We start from the raw sequence: 22,219 nt of genomic DNA, 5'->3' as shown, positions 1-22,219 counted from the left end.
TTAATAACAATAGTTTTTAGTTAGATACTGTGTTTGCCCATGCAACATATGGTTTTGTTTCAGTCTATATATACAGCATAGTTTCTGTATGAGGGGACATGTGATTCATTAATTAGTGTTTTTATCCCAGTTTTCTAATTGCACTATTTGTTGAGAAATATATTACACAGACTCCTCATACCTTATTCACTAGCATAATAAAAGTACTTGTTTTTATTAACTGGTAATTAATTTACGGAATTAACAACTCATATAAAGCAAATTAATTAAAGATAACTTTAATGAATCACTTCTATATTTCGACAATGTCACATTGTCATCTTCAGGAACATAAAGATATGGTATGTGCACTAAGGAACTAACAAAGCAAATGAGGAAGAAATTAAGACACTAATTTTGTTCCTAAAGTCCTAATGGTGCCCTCTTGCGGGCTAATTTGGTAGTCTTGGCAGTTGGGCTGAAGTTCTCATAATGAAAGTCTCCCAAATTTGGGGCAGTTTCATGCACGCAAATTTGTTGAGGTTAGGAACGTTTTTTAGGGCTGCTGAAGATTCTTTGAATAATCTTTCGTATTTAAACTTGCTGCGATGGATTATTTTTGTCTTCTTCCAACGAATTTTATGGTGGGTATCTAAGGCATGGTCTGCAAGCCCAGAGCGGCTGTACTGGTGAAACCGGATGTAGTCTTGGTGTTCTGAAATCCTGATATTTGTTGTTCTGCCTGTTTGGCCAAAGTAGGACAATTTGCAGCTGCAAGGGACCTGGTATACACCAGGTAGGTCTAGGGGAAGTGGTTGGTCTTTGGTGGAGCAGATAAGGGATGCCAACTTTTTATATGGTCTGTAACAGGAAGTAAGGTCATATTTTTTGAGGATGTTAGTTATTTTTTCAGAGGTGCCCTGGATGTAGGGGATAGTGATAGACTTGGTGTAGTCTTTATTGTGGAGGGGGGGAGGGGGGTTGTGGTTTACAGGTTTTAGTATTTTTTGGATTTTTTGGGGGTTATAGCCATTGGCTAAGAAAGTGTTGAGGATGTGGTTTAGTTCCATAGTCAGGGCCTTGTCATCTGAGCAGATTAATTTTGCCCTGTTATATAGTGTTTTTATCACCCCATATTGTTGTGAGGGGGGGGGGGGAGGATTGCTGGTGAATGTATCTGCCAGTGTGGGTGGGTTTTCTGTAAACAGAGAAAACCAAAGATCCATCAAGCTGGCGGGTGATTAAAGTGTCTAGGAAGGGGAGGGTGTTGTTTTCCTCTTTTTCTAAGGTAAACTGGACTCTGGGATGTTGGTTGTTTAAGTGTGTTAGGAAGGAGTGGAGTGAGTCTGAGCCATGTGGCCAAATAGCAAATACATCATCCACATAACGAAGCCAAATAGTGGGTTTTTGTGGGGCGGAGTTTAAGGCTTTCTCTTCAAATGTCTCCATAAAGAAATTGGCCAAGGGTGGGGAAAGTGGTGAACCCATGGCTGTCCCCTCTATCTGTTTGTAGAACTTTCCTTGCCAAACGAAATAGCCTGAGTTCATTGTGAACTGAAATAGGGCTGAGATATCGGGAGGAAACTTGGCTTGGATGAGCTCAAGGGTTTCTTTGAGTGGGACATTAGTGAATAGGGAGGAGACGTCAAAACTGACCATTATGTCAGTGTGTTGGAGTGTGAGGTTTTCTATACTGGCTTTAAAGTGGGCAGAGTTTTTTATGTGTGATGGTGTGTTGCCAGTGTAGTGTGTGAGCGTTTTGGCTAAATGTTTGGCTAATTTATATGTGGGGGAATCAATGCCATCCACTATGGGACGTAATGGCACATTTTGTTTATGTATTTTTGGGAGTCCATATAATCGGGGGGGTCTAGAGTTATAAGGTTTAAGTTTGTTGGTGACTTCCACAGGCCAAGAAGTGACTTTCTTAAGGAGTCTGTGGATAGTTCTAATCTGAGAGCTGGTCGGATTATATTCAATGGGGAGGTAAGTAGTACGGTCTCGTATTAAAGAGTTTAGCTTACCTTTGTAGTCTTTTTGATTGAGTACCACAGTGGCGCTTCCCTTATCAGCTTTGGTGATTACTATTTTTTTGTTGTTTTTTAATTCTTGTAGGGCTGTATATTCGTTTTTGGATAAGTTGGATTTTGGAGGTTTGGCTTTGGTGAGAACACCGACTACATCCAGTCTCACGTTGTTGGCGATATGGATAGGCAGGTTGCGAATTCCACGCTCTATTTGTATCATGATTTCTTCAGCAGGTATCCTTTTTGGAGCTAGGGAGAAATTGTGGCCACGTGAAAGTGCGGTGAGTGCTTCAGGCTTTAAAACTGCCGACGAGAGGTTGACTACTGTGTTAAGTGGTGGCTGGGGCACTGCAGTAGAAGTCTTTGTCAGGTTTTCGTATTTTTTCACGTGCCGACTACGTATTTTTTCGAATTCCTTTCTTGCCGATGTGCATGAGATATCATGAAGTATCGACCATAGATCAAGGCCGAGTGTGTTAGAAAGCTCTTCCTCTAGCGCCCGTACGGTTTTGTTTTCTTCGGCAAGTAGAACGCGCGTCGCGGTAATTTGTTCTCTTAACAGGGTGAAGCTAGTGCGGTTATAAATGCGTAGAGCTTTCTCGGAAGTGAAACGGTGCTTCAATTTGACACAGTTGGGGATCACGTTGTTATCCCGGCAGCGTTTTAGGAACGTCAGACGATTTATTTGCCTCGATATCTTCAACCTCAATTTGCCGTATTGACGGGCCTTTCGTGCGATTGCATCTCCGTGGATGATCATGATTCTAGTAGTAAGACTTATACGTTGGTTGGACATAACTGGTAATTAATTTACGGAATTAACAACGCATATAAAGCAAATTAATTAAAGATAACTTTAATGAATCCACCAAAGACCAACCACTTCCCCTAGACCTACCTGGTGTATACCAGGTCCCTTGCAGCTGCAAATTGTCCTACTTTGGCCAAACAGGCAGAACAACAAATATCAGGATTTCAGAACACCAAGACTACATCCGGTTTCACCAGTACAGCCGCTCTGGGCTTGCAGACCATGCCTTAGATACCCACCATAAAATTCGTTGGAAGAAGACAAAAATAATCCATCGCAGCAAGTTTAAATACGAAAGATTATTCAAAGAATCTTCAGCAGCCCTAAAAAACGTTCCTAACCTCAACAAATTTGGGTGCATGAAACTGCCCCAAATTTGGGAGACTTTCATTATGAGAACTTCAGCCCAACTGCCAAGACTACCAAATTAGCCCGCAAGAGGGCACCATTAGGACTTTAGGAACAAAATTAGTGTCTTAATTTCTTCCTCATTTGCTTTGTTAGTTCCTTAGTGCACATACCATATCTTTATGTTCCTGAAGATGACAATGTGACATTGTCGAAATATAGAAGTGATTCATTAAAGTTATCTTTAATTAATTTGCTTTATATGCGTTGTTAATTCCGTAAATTAATTACCAGTTATGTCCAACCAACGTATAAGTCTTACTACTAGAATCATGATCATCCACGGAGATGCAATCGCACGAAAGGCCCGTCAATACGGCAAATTGAGGTTGAAGATATCGAGGCAAATAAATCGTCTGACGTTCCTAAAACGCTGCCGGGATAACAACGTGATCCCCAACTGTGTCAAATTGAAGCACCGTTTCACTTCCGAGAAAGCTCTACGCATTTATAACCGCACTAGCTTCACCCTGTTAAGAGAACAAATTACCGCGACGCGCGTTCTACTTGCCGAAGAAAACAAAACCGTACGGGCGCTAGAGGAAGAGCTTTCTAACACACTCGGCCTTGATCTATGGTCGATACTTCATGATATCTCATGCACATCGGCAAGAAAGGAATTCGAAAAAATACGTAGTCGGCACGTGAAAAAATACGAAAACCTGACAAAGACTTCTACTGCAGTGCCCCAGCCACCACTTAACACAGTAGTCAACCTCTCGTCGGCAGTTTTAAAGCCTGAAGCACTCACCGCACTTTCACGTGGCCACAATTTCTCCCTAGCTCCAAAAAGGATACCTGCTGAAGAAATCATGATACAAATAGAGCGTGGAATTCGCAACCTGCCTATCCATATCGCCAACAACGTGAGACTGGATGTAGTCGGTGTTCTCACCAAAGCCAAACCTCCAAAATCCAACTTATCCAAAAACGAATATACAGCCCTACAAGAATTAAAAAACAACAAAAAAATAGTAATCACCAAAGCTGATAAGGGAAGCGCCACTGTGGTACTCAATCAAAAAGACTACAAAGGTAAGCTAAACTCTTTAATACGAGACCGTACTACTTACCTCCCCATTGAATATAATCCGACCAGCTCTCAGATTAGAACTATCCACAGACTCCTTAAGAAAGTCACTTCTTGGCCTGTGGAAGTCACCAACAAACTTAAACCTTATAACTCTAGACCCCCCCGATTATATGGACTCCCAAAAATACATAAACAAAATGTGCCATTACGTCCCATAGTGGATGGCATTGATTCCCCCACATATAAATTAGCCAAACATTTAGCCAAAACGCTCACACACTACACTGGCAACACACCATCACACATAAAAAACTCTGCCCACTTTAAAGCCAGTATAGAAAACCTCACACTCCAACACACTGACATAATGGTCAGTTTTGACGTCTCCTCCCTATTCACTAATGTCCCACTCAAAGAAACCCTTGAGCTCATCCAAGCCAAGTTTCCTCCCGATATCTCAGCCCTATTTCAGTTCACAATGAACTCAGGCTATTTCGTTTGGCAAGGAAAGTTCTACAAACAGATAGAGGGGACAGCCATGGGTTCACCACTTTCCCCACCCTTGGCCAATTTCTTTATGGAGACATTTGAAGAGAAAGCCTTAAACTCCGCCCCACAAAAACCCACTATTTGGCTTCGTTATGTGGATGATGTATTTGCTATTTGGCCACATGGCTCAGACTCACTCCACTCCTTCCTAACACACTTAAACAACCAACATCCCAGAGTCCAGTTTACCTTAGAAAAAGAGGAAAACAACACCCTCCCCTTCCTAGACACTTTAATCACCCGCCAGCTTGATGGATCTTTGGTTTTCTCTGTTTACAGAAAACCCACCCACACTGGCAGATACATTCACCAGCAATCCTCCCCCCCCCCTCACAACAATATGGGGTGATAAAAACACTATATAACAGGGCAAAATTAATCTGCTCAGATGACAAGGCCCTGACTATGGAACTAAACCACATCCTCAACACTTTCTTAGCCAATGGCTATAACCCCCAAAAAATCCAAAAAATACTAAAACCTGTAAACCACAACCCCCCTCCCCCCCTCCACAATAAAGACTACACCAAGTCTATCACTATCCCCTACATCCAGGGCACCTCTGAAAAAATAACTAACATCCTCAAAAAATATGACCTTACTTCCTGTTACAGACCATATAAAAAGTTGGCATCCCTTATCTGCTCCACCAAAGACCAACCACTTCCCCTAGACCTACCTGGTGTATACCAGGTCCCTTGCAGCTGCAAATTGTCCTACTTTGGCCAAACAGGCAGAACAACAAATATCAGGATTTCAGAACACCAAGACTACATCCGGTTTCACCAGTACAGCCGCTCTGGGCTTGCAGACCATGCCTTAGATACCCACCATAAAATTCGTTGGAAGAAGACAAAAATAATCCATCGCAGCAAGTTTAAATACGAAAGATTATTCAAAGAATCTTCAGCAGCCCTAAAAAACGTTCCTAACCTCAACAAATTTGCGTGCATGAAACTGCCCCAAATTTGGGAGACTTTCATTATGAGAACTTCAGCCCAACTGCCAAGACTACCAAATTAGCCCGCAAGAGGGCACCATTAGGACTTTAGGAACAAAATTAGTGTCTTAATTTCTTCCTCATTTGCTTTGTTAGTTCCTTAGTGCACATACCATATCTTTATGTTCCTGAAGATGACAATGTGACATTGTCGAAATATAGAAGTGATTCATTAAAGTTATCTTTAATTAATTTGCTTTATATGCGTTGTTAATTCCGTAAATTAATTACCAGTTATGTCCAACCAACGTATAAGTCTTACTACTTGTTTTTATTGCCTCTGCAGTATAGTGGCTGTTAGAGAGGGGTGTTGTTTACCACTGCAAGGGAGTTACTATCTCCCCATATGAACTTGTTTAAGCTTTTTTTTCTTGGGTGAAGTATATGCGAAACTTTTATTGGTAACAGAAAACTAGCTCGGATGACAGTAATAATATAAAACGAGTTTTGATATGTATATAAAGTCAATATCAACAGTCCCTGATTACGAATGATGAAAGGGACAGGAAGATTTGGAGCTTCCCTAGAGATCATTCTAAGTAAATACAATTAACCACTGCTTTGAAATAAAACATATGAATAAGCAATATTTACTAATATTCATTAAGCACCGAAATACGCAGGAAGCAAAGTTTGTGAACCAACACCAATGTGGGAATTTTTCCATTAAAATATAAAAAATAACAAACAAGAAATAATAAAAGTTAAATACGTTTCTTTTAAAATAAAAAAAACTACTTAGTCTTAAAACATTTTAAATTTGTTTTCATTATTTCACGGCCCCCCTCAACAAAACCTACGGCCCCCAAGGGGGGCCACGGTCCACAGTTTGGGAAGCGCTGGTCTAGCCCATAAAGACCTGATGGTTGAACCTGTGTAGGTGATATCACAGTCTTCTGGCAAGGAAATTTGTACACTACATTGTGGTGTTCTAGTATTTCTTTGTGTGTGAGAGATTTAGTGGGTCTTAAGAAAGTTGCTAATTTTTGGTTTGTGGTGAATGCTAGTTTATAGTCCGTGTGTTTGAAAATGTATTTGTAGGTTTTGTATGTGTTTTGGATGTAGGGCAGTTTGATAACTTTTCGTGTTGGGAAGTCTGTTTTGATGGATTTTTGCTGTTCTGTTTGTAATTTATTGTTTGTGTGGGATAGTTTAAAAATCTGTGTTAAATTCTTTAATTCTGTGTTGAGATAATTACGGTTAGTTGAGAATTTGTAAGCATTTATAAATTGTGATAGGATGACCGATTTTTAAACTGAATATGGATGGTATGAACTGAAATGGAGGTAGTTTCCGATATGCATGAGTTCGTGGTATATTTTTGTAGCTATTTTGTTATTAGTTCTGATTAACGTCAGGCTTAAGAAATTGATGGATTTGTTCTGTTCAGTTTCCATGGTGAATTTTAGTCTGTTGCTGTAATTGTTAAGGGATGTTTGTAATGTGGTGATGTGTGTAGGTTCTCTAATGCATAGAATGTCGTCCACGTATCTGCCATAATTCTGCTAGATGTCCACTGATGTTTTGGGCCATAGGGAGACCAAAAATTTGAACATACATGTTGTTTTTGAATTTAAAGAAGTTGGCTGATATTATGAATTTGATCAAATTTATGCTGTCATTAGGTGTTAATTTTGTGAGTGTGTGTGCAGCAAATGGTCCTCTGTGAGTAGTGTGTGTATGTACGATGTCTAATGTTCTGGGGTCGTCCATGTTAGTGTATAACCAAGTTGCATCCAATGAGGTGAGGACGTCTTCCTGGGATAAAGTAATGTTATTTATTTTCTGGAATAGGTTTTCCGTATTTTTTATCATAGAGTTTGATGTTGTAAGTAATGGTTTGATGAGTTTGGCTACGAATTTTGCTAACGGTGCTGTGGTGGTGTTGTAGGAGACTATAGGGGCGCGGGTTTTGATGTCTTAACATACAAGGGATGCTTATGGTGTGGGTGTTGTGTTTTTCATTGTGGTTTTACCTATCTTGGTTTTTAATTTTTTAAGGTATGTAGGGTGTTGTTGATTTGTTTTATGAGGTCAGGGGTGGGATCATTTTGGATATTTTGGTAGGTGTGCTGGTCGTTTAAGACGGCCGTTATTTTGTTGATGACGACAACCGTATCCCCTTTGTCTGCTTTTGTGATCATTATATTCGGGTTAATTTTTAAAGATAATAGTGCTTTTTGTAAGTTGGGAGTAATGTTGGATTTCACTATCATTTTGCTATTAATGATGTTGTTTATTTTTTGGTTACCATATCACAACAAAATAATGGCCTTCTTAAACGACCAACACACCTACAAAATATCCAAAATGATCCCACCCCCGACCTCATAAAACAAATCAACAACACCCTACATACCTTAAAATATTAAAAACCAAGATAGACAAAACCACAATGAAAAACACAACACCCCCGTACCACATGCACCCCTTGTATATTCGGGAACATCAAAACCCATAAAGACAGTTACCCGATGCGGCCTATAGTCTCCTACAAGAACATCACAGCACCCTTAGCAAAATTCATAGCCAAAGTCGTCAAACCATTACTTACGTCAAACTCTACGATAAAAAATATGGAAAACCTATTCCAGAAAATAAATAACATTACTTTATCCCGGGAAGACGTCATCACCTCATTGGATGCAACTTTATACACTAATGTGGACGTCCCCAGAACATTAGACATTGTACACACACTACTACTCACAGAGGACCACATTGCTGCACACACGCACAAAATTAACACTTAATGACATCATAAACCTGATCAAACTCATAATATCAGCCAACTTCTTTAAGTTTAAAAACATGTATGTTCAAATTTTTGGTCTCCCTATGGCACAAAACATCAGTGGACATCTAGCGGAATTGTTCCTGGCACACATAGAATCACTCCTATTCCCCCCCCCCCCCCACACACACACCCGGCATCACCTTTTATGGCAGATACGTCGACAACGTTCTATGCATTGGAGAACCTACACATATCACCTACACCTTACACCTTACAAACATCCCTTAACAATTACAGCAACAGACTAAAATTCACCATGGAAACTGAACAGAACAAATCCATCAATTTCTTAAACCTGACGTTAATCAGAACTAATAACAAAATAGCTACGAAAATATACCACAAACCCACGCATATCGGAAACTACCCCCATTTCTGTTCATACCATCTATATTCAGTTAAAAAATCGGTCATCCTATCACAATTTATAAATGCTTACAAATTCTCAACTAACCGTAATTATCTCAACACAGAATTAAAGAATTTAACACAGATTTTTAAAAATTGCAACTATCCCACACAACTAATAAATTATGCAAACAGAACAGCAAAAACCCATCAAAACAACCATACAACCAAAACAGACTTCCCAACATGAAAGGTTATCAAACTGCCCTACATCCAAAACACATACAAAGCCTACAAATACATTTTCAAACACAGGGATTATAAACTAGTATTCACCACGAACCAAAAATTAGCAACTTTCCTAAGATCCACTAAATCTCTCACTCACAAAGAAATACTAGAACACTACAATGTAGTCTACAAATTTCCTTGCCAAAAAGACTGTGATATCACCTACACAGGTTCTACCATGAGGTCTTTATTGGCTAGACTACAAGAACATTTCTGGGACTCTAACATCCCTATTCCAGAATATTTAAACACAAAAAAATGCAACATCAATACAGAGTACAGGTAAGACAGAAATAGCAGTTCATGTCCTTGAATAGAAACATGCCCTGCAAATTGACAAGACCATAATAATAGACAAACAAGACAACGAAACAATGCTTAGAATATCAGAAACAATTGCCATAAAATGTGACAAAAACTCAATCAACATCCACCAACCCTACCTAATTTCCGACTGTTGGATGCTCCACAACATAAAAACTAGGTCACGACTCCGACCAATAAGCGATAACACCAGCCCCCCCCCCCCCCCCCCCCCCCCCAAAAGCAGATACACAAAACTGTCATGACATAGCTCTACACTTTTCCCGTAATGTTTCGTTGGCGATAACAGAATCGAAATGACTTGCACCCCATTAACACTCTCACCCAACCCTGTTTCCCATATAACCCTTCCCCAAAAAGCACCCTTAAATATAATAATATATATATATGTACCATATTTTTCGGACCATAAGACTCACCTTTATAAGACTTAAAATTGGGGAGCGCCTTATGGTCTGAAGGTAACATTAAAATACGAATCTTTACACTGTACCGAAGTTGTTAGTGAAGTTCAATTATTGGCGCAATATGTTAACAAAATTAGTAAGTACGCCACTGAAGGTAGATACCTAAGTTATCTCGCTGCATGTGGGTGAATCACCGATTTAGAGCGTCAATAGTCATTAGTGTGTAAACATATGTGCTTTTGTACGGTTCAATTGAATTATTTTTTTATAAGTCGTTAAAATTTTTATCTTAAAATTAGAAAAAATGAGTCCACCACCAACAGAAAAAAATGGTTCGCGAGTGGAGAAAACAAGAGGAACAATTAAAACTGCTATGTAAACACAAGAAAACATTCCGTTCGCACCTAGAAAAATTGCCAGAATTAGAAGTACAAATGAAAAATAGGGTAACAAATCATCGAAACATGGGAATATCTTGTTTCTTTCTACGAAAATGATAATTTTTGAAGTGAAACGATGGGCAACTGCTAATGGAATTTTAGATTTTACCGGATCACCGTCTTGGTGCTTTAGATTTATGAAAAGACACGGGTTATGCATGCGTACAAAAACCACTCTAGCCCAAAAAATGCTGGCTGACTATGAAGTCTACGTCCAAAAGTTAGAGGCACTTCATCCATGCGAACATGGACGAAGTGCCTCTAACCTTTGGACGTTTTGAATCTACTGTCCGATTTGTTCCTTCAAATCGGACAGTAGATTCAAAAGGCACCAAATCAATAGTGAGCAAAACAACAGGTTACGAAAAACTCACTACATTGTAGTTTTAGCTTGTTGCACGGACGGAACAAAACTATCCCCCCATGTTAATCTTCAAGAGAAAAACGTTACTGAGGGATGAAATTCCTCGTGGCATTATTATCCACGTTCAAGATAAAGGCTGGATGGACAAAACAGGAATGAAATTATGGATACAAAAGATATGGGCAAAACGTCCAGGCGCGTTGTTTAAAAAGCCTGCGATGTTAGTTGTGGATCAGTTCAGAGTGCATAAAACAGAATCAACCAAGAAGCTTCTAAAAGAAAAGAATACAGAATTAGCTGTCATTCCTGGAGGCCTTACAAATCAATTACAACCCTTTGGATCTATTAATAAATCATTCAAAAATTTTATGTGGGAAGAGTGGAACAAATGGATGCCAAAGCCAAATCACGATGTTACAGCAACAGGACGTATGAAACAGCCAACAATTTCAGAAGTATGTACCTGGGTGAAAAATTCATGGGAAGTTGTGAAAGAAGAGACGATTATAAAGTCATTTAAGAAATGCTGGATAAGTAATGCGATGGATGGTACCGAAGATGACGCAGTTTTTGAAGGAAGTGACAACAATACTTCAGACGAAAGTAATACGAACGGTGACGGTGACATTAACAAGACCAGTGATAGTACCGAAAGTATAAAGATGAACTGAATATTGCTAATACAAATGATTGTAACAATAAATAAAAATTAAATTATGTAAATTGTAAATATCTTTATATAATAAAATATTTTTTTCTAAAAATTGTCTCATAAATTTGGGGTGCGTCTTATCATCCAAAAAATACGGTATATTTATTATTTTAAAAAAAACCCTGGGTTTTCTATTTATCTTTCCACCTTGCTTCAAACACCTCCTCCCCTTTTCTGGACCCCCCCACCTTCTTAACAGCAGAAGTATGGAGAACGAAGACATCCAAACAAGGTATGTGCAAAATTTCTTCCTTTATTAATCTGCATATGTCATCATCATCATCAAATTCCTGCCATGTACCCTCAAGGGGTGTACAGGATATGACAGTACTACATGAAAAAATTACATCATTACTAACTTCCTATCTACAATTTTCCTCCAAAGCAGTCTGTTACTTGTCAAGACTCCAACATTATCAGATCTTATATTTCTATCGTCTAAGGCACTTTGTACCGTATCAATCCACCTATATCTTGGTCTTCCTCTGGGTCGTTTTCCTGCCAACCTGGCAGAGAACACTTGTTTTGCTAATCTTTCCTCTCCCATTCTATTTAAGTGACCATACCATCTGAGATTAGCTCTGCTAACGCATTCCTGGATGCTGACAATGTCAAGTTCTTTCCTAATATCCTCATTTTTAATATGATATTGCCATTGATGCCATCTGTTCACGCCTCTAATCTTTCTCAGGACTCTCATATCTGTGGTCTCTAGTCTTTGGTCAAGTGTTTTACTTCTGACCCAGCTCTCAGATCCATAAGTTAAAATTGGTTTGAACACAGTCTTGTATACAGCTAATTTAGTGTTCCGACTAATTTCTTTCTTATTCCATATGAATTTATTCAATTGACTTCCCACGATACCAGCTTTGCTGATTCTGTTTGTCTATTTCTATATTTAGTTTACCATCTTCAGTAAAAATTGTGCCTAAGTAGCTGAAATGTTTTACTTGTTCCACAGGTTCCCCATTCACAACACAGTTGACATTTTCAATGATTCTGCCTATTTTCATTGTCTTTGTCTTTTTATTGCTGACCTTCATACCATATCTATTACAACAGCTATTCAATTTAGTCAGAGAATCTTGCAGACTTGTAGCGGATTTATTTAGAAGTATAGCATCATCCGCATAAAGCAAAGAGCTGACATTAACATCTCCAATTTTGATATCAGGTTTAATACCACATTCCTTCATAATGTGATCCATATAGATAATGAATAACAGAGGGGATAATGTACATCCTTGTCTCACACCAGATTTAACATTAAACCATCTTCCTGTACTTCCTTCAATTCTAACTGCTGACTCACAACTCAAATAAAGACTGAGTATTGCTTGATATAATGCCCCATTGACACCATATAACTGCAGCGTATTGAATAGCTTCTCTCTTGGCACCTTGTCATATGCCTTTTCCAAATCGACAAAACTTAAATACAGATCTTTGTTATATTCCCATGCTTTCTCGACTATTTGTCGTAAAGTGAAGATGTGATCCTGAGAGCCTCTATTTGGCCTGAATCCAGCTTGTTCTTCACCAAGCTTTTCTTCCACAATTCTTCTCAACCGTTTCTCAAGTATACTTGCATAGATCTTGCCAGGAACACTCAGTAGGGAAATACCTCTGTAATTCTCACATTCAGTTTTATTTCCCTTTTTATATATGGGTACTATGAGAGCTCTACTCCAATCATCGGGAATTCGTCCCTCTGTCCAGGCTTTCTGAACTATGCAGTGCAGCCACTGTAAGACTCTTATACCACCATACTTCAGCATTTCTGGTCGAATATCATCTACTCCTGCTGCCTTTCCACATTTCAAGCCTTTGATGGCTTTTTTTACTTCAAGTATGGATATGCATTCCTGACTGCATGCCTGGTCAGTGTTTTTTATCACTGTGCTGTCATCACTGCTTGTTTCATTTAGCAGTTTTTCAAAGCAATTACTCCATACTTCAAGGATATCTTTTTCTCCCATTTTCATGTCACCTTTATCATCTCTAACTCCTTTTACAGCACTCTTTCCTCCATTCCTAAGCTTCTTCAACAACCTCCAGAATATTTTACCACCATTTTGATATTTATTTTCTATGTTCTTGCCAAAGTTCTCCCATGACTTTTGTTTAGCTAGTTTTACACAGTGTTTAGCTTTCTTGCATTTGTCTCTGTATTCTCTAAGAGCACAAGCTGACTTATTTGACAGGAACTTTTGATGTGCTTTCTTCTTTTCCTTCACTGTCTCTTTAACTTCCTGTGTCCACCAGGGAGTTCTGATTTTTTTATCCTTGCACACAACCTCACCACATGCCTTTCTGGCAGAGTCAATCAATGTTTCCTTCAGAGTTTGCCACTGAATCTCCAAGGTTTGATTCCTGTTCTCAAACTCTTTCATTTTCTTTTCAATAATATTTCTGTATTTTAGTCTACAGTTCACATCTGAGAGCTGCTCAACTTTTATTCGCTTTAAAACTTTCTTACATGTTATTCTTTTCAATATGAAATTCAATTTTATCCTGCTCAAGACTAAATAGCGATCACTTCCAATTTCAAATCCTCTGTACACTCTGGTGTCCTGCACCAGGGAGAAAACATCACTGTCAACAATAACATAGTCAATGAGACTTTTCTTATTCCTAGCCTCTTCTCTCCATGTGAATTTGTGCACATTTTTATGTTGGAACATGGTGTTAGTAATAACCAGTCCATGTCCTGAGCAGAAATCCAACAGATATTTGCCATTATTATTAGCTTTGCTCTTTTCTCCAAATTTTCCCAAAATATTTTTGTATGTCTCACAATCATTTCCTACTCTACTATTTAGATCCCCAACAAGGATCAACTTTTCCTTTTTCATTGTGTCAGTTGCTTTTTCTAAAGCCTCAAAAAATTCCTCCACTTCTACCTTAGTAGAACCTTCTGTGGGACCATAGGCACAAATAAGTCTCATTGTCCAGTTCTCCATTCTCATATTTGCCCACATTACTCTACTTGAGACTGACTGCCATTCAAGATTAGCCTCGTATTTTGTGTTGAATACTATGGCTACTCCTTTTCCTTGATTGTCATAGCCTGAATATAACATTTTGTATTTATTGCTCAGAAAGATCTCACCAGTTTTGGTCTTTTTTGTTTCAGTCACCCCTATTATGTCAATCTGGTACTTATCTAATTCCTCAGCTAGCTCCATTTCTTTGCCATTCAGGCTTCTTACGTTGATAGTACCGATCTTTAACTCTGGTGATGTTGAGTTGGGGTTTGTTTTCAGATTTGTTCCAGTAGCTGACTTTTCGCTGTTCGCCCTGGTTCCCTGGCGAAAACAGCGGGGGCCTTGTTTAACCGGGCGACGCCCCAGCCGGCATGAAATTTTGTCGTGTTGTACCATCATTTTTTATTTTGGTTTAACCAATAAGAATACAATTTGGTCGGCTAAATTCCAAATTGCCAGCCCATCCTCATTCGTTCAGTATCAAAGTAGATACCCAACAGGGTGCAATCCTCACCACGAGAAGGTGAGGATTGGACATTAGGTCAGAAGCCCTGGTCGGTTCTCCGCATTCCTTTAAAGGCTATGTAGAGGTCTCCTCTCAGTTATACAGCTTTGACCCTTAAGCACCCCCTCTGCATATGTTTACCTTTAAAATACACTTATAATACCCTAAGAATTATTGAGTAAAAAGCCAATGTATTTTAAATAACGTCCACTCCTAAATGAAAACAGGCAAAAATAGCTGTAAAAATAATAGTTTTTTAAGAGGAGTAACAGAAATTTCCCAGAAATAATACCTATATTTACATCTTAAATATTATATAAGGTATGACTATAAAATAATGAAACAACAAACATACTTCTATTGATGCATTATATATTTTACCCCTTAAGTATTTTTCTTGGGAAGCTATATTTCACTTACTCTTAGCTAGTGATTTCCATTGTTTAAAAATTAAGGCATGATATTCTTTTAAATGTCCTCACTGCCATATATATATATATATATATATATTTTTTTTTTCTCTGTCAAAATGTCTTGCAGTTTTGCAGAGGTAGAAGTCATTTAGAACTGAATCTGAAGAATAAGTGAGATAATTTCTTCATTCTTAAAACTCTTACAGTCAGGCAGTGCTACTAGTAGGCACATTATTATAATGGATAAAAGTAGTGAACTTTTTTTTCCCTTTAGGGACATTGAATCCTTTAACTCGTTCAAAGTTTGCAACTAATTACCCCGATTAGCTGCCGCACTTGTTGGGTAAATTTGCATGAATAGATGTAAAAATAGTGATCTTTTACAATTGCTTTTTTGTGTTATGTTTTTTTTATTACTTTTGGTTTCATAACCACGTATGATTGACACTTTCAATATGTCCAATGAGAAATTTATATTTATGTTAGAAAAATATTAAGTATTTGAGGTTAAATGTACTGTTAGATTTTGATAGCTGTAATAATTTCATTATCGAATTCCTAACACATACCCTCAGGGGTGTGTAGGATATTATAATAGTACTACACAAAAAGTTGCCTCATTACCAACTTATCAGTTTTCCTCCAAATTAATCTATCAGTGAAGAATCCAATATTATCAGATCTTATATTTCTGTCTTCTAAGCACTTGTTGCTGTATCACCAGATTTTGGTCTTCCTCTGGGTTTTTTTCAACCTTTCTGGAAAAACTTTATTTTGTTAATGTTTCCTCTCCTGTTCTGTTGTAAATGGCCATACCACCTGTACTGCTTGAGAAAGCTGTCATGCAACAGCTCAGTAAATTCTCTTTCATTCTTATGATTTCTCTGCTTAATTTATCCAGTCAATATTTGGATAAATTAAGTCTCCCATAATAATTCATTTAGTACTCATTGGGACAATTTGGTGATGCATTTCTTCATTTCCAGTAAAGGAACCACCAGGTCTGTATCAACACTTCACCATACGTTTCATCTTGTTAGCCTCTGCAACAGATAGCCTCAAACTCAGTACTATGTAGGACATTATTACCATTACTGCTTTCATGTTTCTATCCTAACTATGGTCATCTGATATCATTAGTAGTACTGTCTCTCCTTTCCTATCTCTTCTGTCATTCCTAAAAAATACTATATCCTTTGCACTCAATTCTAATTATATATTTAACCCCCCCCCCCCCCAAAATATGATTGGATGATAAACAGAATCGCTTCACAAAACTTGAAATACTTCAAGCAATCATTCCTATTTAAATTAGGTTTATGGAGAACAGATGAACAATTGAGTGCAAAAAATCTTCCCCTTAACACCCCTACCAGCCGAGGTGGATAAACAATGAGACTGAATTGCACTTCTTATCTATGTTATTCAATAGGTGTTACAGAATCGTATCCAGATTTAGCTGGACGTCTTGGCCGGTTGGGTGGTGTGTTTAAGAAATTGCTTTTGTGACTTGAGAACTTTGATTTTTATGTCCTCAAATATTGTATCTAGCAGGCATTAGCATGTTTAGCAAGACTATACGTGTCAGACATCTAGACAATCTTGGTATTCCTTCAAGAAAATAAGTGCCAGCATTCATGTTTACTCATCTGGTCTCTTATTTTGATCAATGCACCTGGTGAATTCCTGCATGGGACAATGAATCCAACTTGTTCAGGAAGAAAGATAATTTGTGAACAGAGTGAAAGGAAAACTTTCAAGTTTCTTTTTACCAACATCACATTCTTTCAAAAGCCCTGGTGGACATAGGAGAAGGAAAATTCTATAGACATCTTTTTGAGGAAGTAGAAAATGGTGGTTGAACTTTCATTATTTTTTCTGAGAGATATGTCATAACAGTGGCAGCTGACTTTTTTGATAAGATGGTGAAACTTAAATGTCTTTCTTTTCTGGCCTGATTTGGCTGAGTAGATAGCATATGTGCTCTAGTCAGTTCAAATCTTACATTCACAAACATCCTTGCTCATTGTAGGTGAATGGATTTCATTATCTGTTGATAAAATTTATCTTCCAATAAGCAGGATAGTGCAAGACCACTACCTTGCTTATGAGAAGCATGAAGTGATTTAAAAAAATTCCATATTGATTTCTAGAGCACCTAACATCATGCCTTGAGTAGAAATTGGAAGAGTTTTAGCTTTATTGAAAATTTAAAGGGTTTGTTAGCATGTTGTTAATAACTATAATTATAGCACAGTGTCAATTATTTTTTTTAAACAGTATTCTAATTTGATTGCTTCTGCATAGGTGGATAGTAATAAGAAGTTAGGTGAATGGGCAGGTCTGTGTAAAATTGACAAGGAAGGAAAAGCTAGAAAAGTTGTGGGGTGTAGCTGTGTTGTTGTTAAGGTAAGTTCATTGTTTAGAATTTATTACTAAAAGTGAAATGCTTTAGTCTTTGCTTTTTTGGAAAAATTGCAGTTTATATATTATTATATGGTATCTCCATGGAGTCCAGAGACTCATCGTGGAAGATCCAAACTATTATACACACAAACCCTATCATACCTCTCCTTAAACTCATTCACCCTCAAGGAACTTACAACTAATTCTGTCAATCATGCCACTCATTCACCACTCTCTGTGCAGAAAAATCTGTTCCACACATCCCTGCTAACCACACTTACACAATTTCCACAGATGGCTCCTAGTTCTCTATTTGTCATATAATGAAAAATTTCTCTTTGCATCAATTTTATAAATCCCCTTTAATATCTTAAAGTTTCTATCATGTCCTCTCTTTTCCACCTATCAACTGAACTTTGTAACCCAAAAACCTTCATCTTGTTCTTGTAGGGAGCATTCCACACACCTATCACCACCTTAGTCCCTCATCTTTGAATCTTTTCTGCCACCTCCCGGTTCCCAAGGAACCTATCCATATATTATCATCAAATTCCTGATATGTACCTTCAAGGAGTACAGGATAATTATGATAGTATTACATGAAAAAGTTACAGCATTACTAAGTTCTGATCAACAATTTTCCTTCAAATTAATCTGTTAAGACTCCAATATTATCAGATCCTATATGTCTTTTAAGGCAGTTTTTACTGTATCAATCCATCTAGAGTTTTTTTCTTGACAACCTGGAAAAGAACACTTGTTTTGCTAAACTTTCCCTCCAGAAGTGACTATACCACTGGGGATTAGCTCTATTAACACATTACTGAATGCTGACAATGCCGCGTTCTTTCCTAATGTCCTCATTTTTAACGTGATGCTGTCTGTTTGACCTCACTAATCTTGTCCAGGATGATATGAACTCCAGTCTTTGATCAAGTGTTTTATTTCTAATCAAGCTCTCAGATCCATAAATTAAAATTGGTTTGAACACTGTCTTGTAAATAGCTAATATAGTGTTCTAATATTTAATTTTCCATCTTCACTAAAAATTGTGCCTAGATAGCTGAAATGTTTTACTTGTTCTATAGGTTCATTCACACGTCACTGTTGTATTATAGGTCCTTCGACCTTTCATCTATGGGTTCATTATGAAAAAAAAAAAAAAAAAAAGCTTAGTCTATCCCTGCTCCAGAGACTATATCCCTTAGTCCACCACATGTTACTCAATGCACACTGCTTTGAGAGTGGTGAATTAGTGGAATGGATTGCCAGAGGTAGTTGTAGGTGCCCCGATACAGTGTAGGTTTTTAAATTTTCAACCTATTTTCATTGTCTTTGTCTTTTTATTGCAGATTTTCACACCAGATTTATGACAACGGTTATTCAATTTATTCAGGGAATCTTGTAGGGTTGTGCTGGATTTATTCTGAAGTATAATATCATCTGCATAAATTAGAGTTAAGATTAACATTGCCAATTTTGATATCGAATTTAATACTACTTTCTTTCATAATGTGTTCCATATGGAATTGCACACCTGATTTAACATCAAACCATCTTCCTGTATCTCCTTCAATTTTAACTGCTGACTTGCAGCTTAAATAGAGACTATGTATTGCTCAGTATAATGTCCCATTTACACCAAATAACTAGTGTTTTGAAGAGCTTTTCTCGTGGCACCTTGTGATATGCCTTTTCCAGATTGACAAAATTTAAAATCTTATATTCACAAGATTTCTCAACTATTTGTCTTAAAGTGAAAATCTGATCCTGATGCCCTCTATTTGGCCTGAACCCAGCATTTTCTTCACAATTGTGGAAAATCTTCCTTTCCACAATTGATATTAGCCGTTTCTCATGTATACTTGCATAAATCTTACCAAGGAACACCCAAAGCTCTGCTCCAATCATCTGGAATTCGATCCTTCTGAATTATCCAATGCAGCCACTATAAAATTTTTATACCTCCATATTTGAGCATTTCTGGTTGAATTTCATCTACTCCTGCCATCTTTCTGCGTTTCAGATTTTTTATGACTTTTTCTACTTTAAATATGGACATTCCTATTGGGAGAGTTTTCTGACACTGCTTGTTTCAATTAGCAGTCTTTCAAAGTAATTACTCCACACATCTCTAGAATATCTTTATCTTCAGTTTTCATGTTGCCTTTATAATCTGATTCCTTTTACAGCACTTTTTGCCTCCTTGTTTCTCTCTTTTAGAGAAGCAATACAAACTTACACATAAAGTGTAATGCTGCTTGCAAATGCTTATTTTTAAAATGTGCTGTTAATTCAAAAATTTGAACCAGTTCAGATTTTTGAATTAACCAGTGCTTATTTTTTTTTGTGATTCTTAAGTGGCTTCTCCAATTTCAAGGTTAGCAATCATGGTATGCTAGTCTGTTCCTCTGTCATCCTTTTGATCTCATAGCTCTTGTCACCTATCCATTTCATTACATCATCAACCCAAGAAGTTCTTGGTCTGCCAGATCTTTTTCCCCTGTAAAGTGTAACGTGGGTTGGAAATGTGTGCTGTTAATTATAAAATTTGAATCAGTGCTTATTTTTTGTAGTTACTTTAAATTTTGACAAAACTAGCCATTCTAGTTGGCCAAGCAGATGGTATACCTGGCCTCCAATGAGCAGGTTGTGAGTTCAAATCCACCAGCATGGATGTTTGTAAAAGCCTGCTCTGAACAAGCTTGTATAGCTGCTTGAGTTTTAAAAGAAAAGTATATATCTCCATTGTTAAATAAATTTTAAAATCTAGTTGTAATAAAAAAATAAAAAAAAAAGAAAGAAACCTTCCGAAGAAAAGTTGTGGGTATATTTTTTTCCCTTGTATATTTTAATAAATTATATATGAATTCGGATTTACAACATTTCAGTTGTTTACAAATTTTTCACACATGCACATATGTAGTGATATTCCATGCTTAATTCTGCTTTTGTTATTACATTAGGACTATGGCAAAGAAACAGAAGCCCATGACGTTCTTCACGAGTACTTTAAGTCTAAACGAGGTTGAAGAAATTGTCTTTAAAAACTGTAAACTTTTTCTCAAATAAAAAAAAAAAAATTAATGGTGTGCTTATATTGTGACTTAAGAGCAACAGTTCCATGAGACTTCACATATAGTAAGAAATTTTTGTTTCACATTTATTTTGGAACACTTTAAACGCTATGTTACTATAATTCATCTAATATTCAAATATTGAATACAAAACAAAATCTGATGACCAACCACACAGCTTTGTGGTTGGCCATCAGATATACTGAGCATTACTGCTTTTTTGCAGGGGCTGTTTTATTTTTAGTGTGAATTAAAATACTGCACCATCATTTTAACATTAATTTTTTATTTGTAAAAGATCATTTTTGCATTAAAGGGTAGTTAATTTATATTGCCATTACTTGTACTATTAAAATACACAAATATTAATATGAAAGATTTGCAGGATTTTGTTATTAAAATGGTATAAAAATAGTAAACACATTATCATTCATACCTAAGAAAAAAACAAGATTCTCAAAAAGAATGCTGTTAATGGTTTTTGAAATGATTTACTTAGAAAATCCACTGAATGTGATCTCACATTGATCTTCTTGCCTTTTGTTTAGTAACAGTAACAACTCATTATCTTAGTGAAGTGAATGCTTCTTAACTTTGTTTTCAGGAAAAGTCACAATATTTTTGTGTTCTTTTAAATACTTAATCAGCTTATAAAATAAACACCTTTTTTTAAAAAATACTTCATTGTTTTATTAAAACTATTCTCTACTGTTTTAAAAAAATTAATGAGTATAGTTTTTTTGCAATCTGTGCCATTTTGTTTTATAGTGCGTGTTTCTACTTTTTTTTATTAGCAAAATCATTGGTAACACATATTCATACCAAGGATATTGTTGTTATTATAAATTAAGAGATTGAGTGAGAGACAAAGGAAATTCAATTAAGAAATTCCTTAAAACTATTTTCTCCCCTAAAACTTCCAACTTGCCTCTAGGACGTCCTCTTTTTCTGTGTTCTAATAAACAGAACAGCCATACTAGTTTTCTCTCTCACACTCATTCATCTTCCTCTTTGGAAGTACGATGTTCGTGCAAGCACACTGTCTGATGCAGTAATCAACATGGCGGTGAAGTGAAGAGTGCTTGTAAATAAGTCAGCAGTTTTACAGTGCTGTGAAAACATTGTCTGAAAGTTCAATAATCTCTTCTCTCAAGTCCATGTTACAGAAATAATAAACTACGCCAAAGGCGCGTCCTTTTTTACAAATAAAAATCTCAATCAAATAGTTTTTGACGAGCTGTAAGTAACAAAGCTTTCTTATATATACATTTCTAATTATTACAAGAAATAATGCATTTTTCCACTATACATTTTGGAATTATTTAACTACATGATAAATTT

The 22,219-nt window shown here is 37.0% G+C and overlaps 1 protein-coding gene across 1 annotated transcript in view; it reads left to right on the top strand.

Moving 5' to 3' along the window:
* The window catches only part of RpS12 (ribosomal protein S12), a 64,038-nt gene extending 43,150 nt beyond the window's left edge, over nt 1-20,888 (top strand). Inside the window, exons 5-6 of the mRNA XM_090415629.1 lie at nt 17,703-17,804; nt 20,768-20,888. Of these exons, the coding sequence (XP_090271755.1) occupies nt 17,703-17,804; nt 20,768-20,833 (168 nt within the window). The 3' untranslated portion in view covers nt 20,834-20,888. The remainder of the gene's footprint in view (nt 1-17,702; nt 17,805-20,767) is intronic.
* The last annotated feature ends 1,331 nt before the right edge of the window (nt 20,889-22,219 follow it).

Source organism: Typopeltis vanoorti, chromosome 3 (genome assembly GCF_054136105.1).
Source record: "Typopeltis vanoorti isolate ZY-2024b chromosome 3, IOZ_Tvanoo_1.0, whole genome shotgun sequence".
NCBI classification, from domain to species: domain Eukaryota; kingdom Metazoa; phylum Arthropoda; class Arachnida; order Uropygi; family Thelyphonidae; genus Typopeltis; species Typopeltis vanoorti.
This window is presented reverse-complemented; position numbering and strand designations above follow the sequence as displayed.